General features: G+C 44.2%; 1 protein-coding gene across 4 annotated transcripts in view; it reads right to left on the minus strand.

Moving 5' to 3' along the window:
- The window catches only part of TPD52L1 (TPD52 like 1), a 102585-nt gene extending 96836 nt beyond the window's left edge, over positions 1-5749 (minus strand). For all 4 annotated transcript variants that reach the window (XM_007190793.2, XM_007190792.2, XM_007190795.2 and 1 more), the window contains exon 1: positions 5537-5749. In XM_007190793.2, coding sequence (XP_007190855.2) covers positions 5537-5555 — 19 coding nt within the window. In that variant the 5' untranslated portion in view covers positions 5556-5749. The remainder of the gene's footprint in view (positions 1-5536) is intronic.
- Between the last annotated feature and the right edge of the window lie 251 nt (positions 5750-6000).

Genomic DNA, 6000 nt, shown 5'->3' on the forward strand with positions numbered 1-6000 from the left:
CCATATATGCAATGGATAGTATGGTTAAATTCTGCCCTTTTAACCCCCCCTTGACCATACAGAACGTCAAGAAAAATCTATTATTTTTAACTTTGCACACTGACCACTTATACACACCAACTTAGGAGATGGTATAGAATATTAGTAAAATCCCAAAGTGTGGAGTCAAACTCTCTGATTCCAAATCTGGGCTCCAACACATCCAAGACCTATGAATTAAAGGAAGTTGTGTAACTACTCTGTCATTTAGTTTCTTCATCTGTAAAACGAAAATAACATTACCTTTCTCTTGACTTTGTTGTATTTAGTAATAACATGATTTTTTTTAAGTGCATAATAGCATGGTATCTGGCACTTTAAAAAAACAATACAGTATTATTGTTTTTATCACCCTCAATGTGAATTAGTTCTAATGAGTACTGTAATACTCAAAAAGTCCCAATGAGATGGAAATATATCATCTAGTTAGTTCTATGTGCCATTACCCATAGGAATGACTCTTCTTGGTTGCCCTCCCTGGAAAGATGACCCATGTCAATCAAACACATCTTTGCTTCCCGTTGGCATATACTGCCCATCATATACTGAGAAATGGTGTAGTATAGTGGTGGAGCTTACACTCTGGACTCAGATGGACTTGCAACTGAATTCTGCCTTCCTCACTGAATTTTTCTGACCTTCAGTTTTCCCTGTTTATAAAATGAGTTAAAAGTAATAGTATCGGGCTTCCCTGGTGGCGCAGTGGTTGAGAATCTGCCTGCCAATGCAGGGGACACGGGTTCGAGCCCTGGTCTGGGAAGATCCCACATGCCGCGGAGCAACTAAGCCCGTGAGCCACAATTACTGAGCCTGCGTGTCTGGAGCCTGTGCTCCGCAACCAGAGAGGCAGCGATAGTGAGAGACCCGCGCACCGCGATGAAGAGTGGCCCCCACTTGCCGCAACTAGAGAAAGCCCTTGCACAGAAACGAAGACCCAACACAGCCATAAATAAATAAATAAATAAATAAATAAATAAATAATTTTTAAAAAGTAATAGTATCTATCCCATGGTGTCATTAAAGGATTCAATAAGATAATGCATGTAAAGTTCTTGGCACATGCTACTAAAAACATCAGCAAATGTTTATAGAGTACTTACGAAGTGTCAGGTACCGTTTTAAGCACTTTGCATATATTAACTCGTTAAATCCTCATTACAATCCTATGAGATAGCTGTTATTGTTTTCCTCACTTTATGTATGGGGAAATCAAGGCCCAGAGAGATCAAATACATTTTTCAGGGTCATGTTAATAAGTGACAATGGTAGGATCAAAATACAAGCAGTTTGACTTGATTCTGAAATCTTAACCACTATTCCCTGCTACCTCTCAACAGTAAGTGCTTGTTGAATATTTGTTATTACTATAGTAATCAATAAATATTTGTTGAAATATTTATTTGACAAATCATTATTTGTCAAAGTATCAATACTTATTTATTATTTACTTAGCTCCCTAAGTACCAAATCTTATGACTGGCCAGAAAAATGGACTCTTTTGCTTATAAGTTTTTTGAAGCAACTTCTCAGATTCTGCCTACCAAGGGTATCAAGAAAACAAGGTGTATATTAGGGAATGCAATTCAAAATAGGTTCCAATATACTATAATATCTATGATTTGTGGTTCCAATATACTATAATATCTATGATTTGTTATGACTCCATTTTATGAGAATGTTAATTGCAACAATAGTACATGATTTGTTGCAAATGATGGATTTTATCTTATATAAACATCACTGATTACTTTAAAACTTTTATTTAGAGGGAAAATAAAACAATAGAAGGTAGCTTTGAAGACACTAAGTATGCTCTTCATAATATTTTCAAAAGTCATTAATCAAAATGTGTAATACCTAGCTTCCACAGTTTGAGGTTTATGATTATATGCCCTGAAATGTGGAAAACAGATTTTTTTTCCTTGGGTAATCTGATCCCTACAATATAAGAGACTTGACCTGTTGCTATTTAGGAGAGAAGGGATTATTTTACTGTTTTGTAAAAAAAATAACATGCCTTGTTTACAAAGCAAGAATTTGTTTTCATGGAATATTAATAAAAAGGATATAACTGTATTCATTTTTCTAGAGCTCATTCCTTGCTTCATTTTCTGTTCTTATCCTGGTTTGTTTTCTTTCATCTATTTCTAATTTACATTACCTTGCTGTGTTTCATATATCTGTATAAACTGCCCTGAGTTCTTCCTGGAACAAGATGAGTGCAAATAAATGTCCTGTGAGCAAAGTAGAAAGTAAGGTAAATATGACATTTTCACTTTAATGGAATCTGCAAACAGGATTAATCTGATGTTTATTACTTTATGTCATTCATGGACTTCTGAGAATCCTTCTGAGCAGAATGTCTGAATATAATAAATAGTTACTGTAATTTGGCTGAATAATGGCACCCAAAGATATCAGGTCCCAATCCCTGGAACCTCTAAATGTTACCTTATATGGGAAAAGGGTCTTTGCAGATGTGATGAAGTTAAGTATTTTGGGATGGGGAGATTATCTTGGATTATCCAGGGGAGCTCTAAATGAAATCACAAGCATTCTTAAAAGAGAGACAGAGGGAGATCTGGCAGACAGAAGAGAAGGCAATATGACCACAAAGGCAGAGACTGGAAAGATGCAGCCAAAGAATACCAACAGCCACCAGTAGCTGGAAGAGGTAAGGAAAAATTATTCCTTAGACCATCCAGAGGGATCGAAGCCTTGCTGACATCTTAATTTTGGTCCAGTGATAGTGACTTTGGACTTCTAGCCTCCAAACTGTGAGAGAAAACATTTCTGTTGTTTTAAGCCACTAAATTTGCAGTAATTTGTTACAGCAATTATAGGACACTAATACAATTATTAATCTGAATATATACAAGTGTTAAGTGAAATTTTGCCTTTTAACATTGAAGACAATGGGAAAGACAAAAAGTTATTTCCTAGAGTAACGAAATATTGAAAGGTAGTTCAAAAAGATCAGGAACTTTTTACTTTAAAGGACTGCCATATGTTTCAGGAAAATGCTACATTCCTAAATAAATTCTCTTTCTAATATATCATTTTTATGAAAGCAAATTCTCTACTACCAGGAAAACAACTGGCAACGTTGGCCTCCTGTGGGCCTCTCACTGCATACTGTTCTCCAGGCCCTCTTCGTGGAATGGCTAAGCTCCTAACCCCACTTCTGTGTTTTACCTTCTACCAAAGTCAAAGAACATATCTGCAGCATTTCACTTAGGGAAACGTTTCTAGGACCCGCTGCTGCATTTATGGAGCGATGTGAGCAAATCATATCCATAGCATTTGTGGGGGGGTGGTCCCCTGCAAAGTACATGGGGATATCTTATCAGCAGCTTACCACTTAACGTCACTCAGTTTTGCTTTTCTCCAGATCAAGAGGCGAAAGAGAAGCCATCCCCACTCTAGATAATTCTAAAATAAACGGTGTTGAGGATAGAAACTTGCATTTAGGAAATCACGGGACTCTCTTAGAATCTAAGAGGCAATTCATTTAGCCAGAGAAACGTGCCAAGGGGCAAGAAGATCTTGAACTTGATGTTACAAGAAATTTACATCTTTGACCTGTTTCCTTTCTGGAGAACGGGAAGGACAACACTACCTAGCTCATGAGACTGTTGTGAAGAAGAAATGAGTCAACACATGTAAAGCACGAAGAGCAGAAACAGGGACACAGTAAACAAACTCTGCTGGTTTGATTATCACCTACTAGGCCGGGAGATATTTCAGGCTCTTGCTACACTGTGGCCCTCTTCTTATCATTAAGATGATTGCAATTTTACATTTTACTTATCAAATAACTATCAAATTAATGTCCATCTCTTCCTCTACTGTAAATTTCATGAAGCAGAGATCAAGGCCGTGTTTGTTCCTCCTAGCACAGTGCTTGGCCAAGGAAAGCACTGGAGTATTTGTTAAGTATATTTCTCAAGTAAAGCAAATGAATAACACTAGTGGGTCCAACCTGTAGTTTCAGAAACCTGATGAATGTTTCCTATCTGCTGTAGTTTTTCTCCAACCTCACTGAGTAACAGATTCACCTGGGAAGATTTCAAATATAGCCATGCCCAGGCCCCAGAGATTCCAATTTGATTGGTCTGGAATCTGCCAGGGCCTGTATTTAAGACTGCAAATGATTCTAATCTGCAAAGCAGGTTGGAAAGCTCCAGCCTTGTTTCCACCTGCTTCAGCTTAGGAGTGAAGGCCTCCAACCTGACTTCTGCTTTTGAATCTGACCAACAACCCTTGGTTGAATTCTCCTTTCCTATTTAGAGAGTGGGGAAAAAAATACTGGAAGTGGCAGCTTTATGCACAGGATCTTGGCTGATGGTTAAGAAAGAGGATGGTTTGTACTGTTCAGACCATCGTAATCCTGGCAGCAAACCTGTTGGGTGGCTCCAGGCCCAAGTATCTGCCAAGTCGCTCACACGCAGGACGCTTAGGCCTCTAAAGGGCGAGCACATACGGGCATGAACCTCTGCTTCCTTTTTTTTTTTTTTTTTAAACCGGGTTTTTTATTTATTTTAAAAAGCCTTCACAGGATTTCCCGCAGTGTGTTAGAAAGGTGGTGGTGATTGTTTTAAAGGCTGAACTCTGCCCCCCATCCCTTCTTGGCGTTGCTCCCAAGACAGACTCCAGAGTCCGTGTCCTTCCTACCAGTCTCCTGCTTCACCTCCGCCCACCTCTGTTTCTTTCCACCGACCACTTACTTCCACTCTTGTACGGTTCCTTCGGGATTCCCTAACCCTCGTCCGTGTGTGACCCCAAGACACCAGGCTGCCCTTGGTGAAGCGGTCTCGGGCTCCTCGAGCGGGCGACCCCAGGAGCTGGGAGCGTGGCAGCCAGACCGTGGCCGGCGGCCCTGCGCGCCTGGGGAGGCAGAGGTCGCTCCCGACCGTGGGAAACAAGGACACCCGTGTCGAGCTGCTGAAGATCAGCGGGCGGTAATGCTCTCCCGGCCTCGGAAGGCAGGTCCCGGACCTGCAAACCCCTCGCGTAGCCGGGAGAGCCGGGTCCCCGCGGAAGCACCGCCGCGGCGCGCGCCGCGCTCAGCCCGGGACTTGGGAGCCGCGGGACGCGAGCCCACCGCTCAGGGCAGGACGGGTCGCGCTCCCCCCAACTCCCCGCAGGGAAAAGGGAACGAAACGCGGACTCCGGTCCCTGCCCAACAGGTCCTTTGGGCGCCCACGAGGTTCGGAAGCGTGTGGGCGACGGGCTGGGAAAGAAGTAGAGCCTTCCGCTGGCGCATTCCCTGCGGAGGGTCCTCTGCACTTCATGCGTCCTTCACTGGTCCCCAGCCCCACAGCAAATCCTGAGTTTGGGGAGCAGGAATTGCCCCGCAGGCGCGGGTAGGTGCAGAGTTGCGGACGTGTGGAGCGGTCACCCATCCGCTCGGTCCGGGAGCAAAGTTAGGTGATGCAAGGAAAGGGCCTTTACGCTCCCCAGGGCCTGACCCTCAGGGCGGTCGGCGACCACTCACCTCGTGCCTGCGCCTCCATGGTGGCCGACTTCGGACTGAGCGCGGCGGGGACGCCCGGCGCTTGGAGGAGAAGCAGCAGCGGGGCCCGAGCTCGGAACGCAGCTGGCACAGCCGCTCGCGTCCTCTCCCGGCACGCTCGTAGCGAGCGCAGCGCTGAAGGGGTGGAGACCGCGGAGCGGCCTCCGTCTGCCCGCTTCTGGTTACCTCCGCCCCTTCCAGTGCACCTGGGCCCAGGCCTCGCGGGGAGGCAGCCCACTGCTGGGCGCCACCTGCCGGCCGCTCCGCGCATCGGGCGGACGGCGCCCGCTCCGGGCTCGGGGCGCGTGCTCCGCCCTATGAAGGCTTGAGGTCGGCTGTGCCTCCACTTTTTTGTGTGTTTGGGGTTTTTTTAGTGAATACATTTATTGATACCCATTTTATATAGTTCAATGAAATAATCCACAAATTTAAAAGCATTTTTCTTT

Source organism: Balaenoptera acutorostrata, chromosome 14 (assembly GCF_949987535.1).
Source record: "Balaenoptera acutorostrata chromosome 14, mBalAcu1.1, whole genome shotgun sequence".
NCBI classification, from domain to species: domain Eukaryota; kingdom Metazoa; phylum Chordata; class Mammalia; order Artiodactyla; family Balaenopteridae; genus Balaenoptera; species Balaenoptera acutorostrata.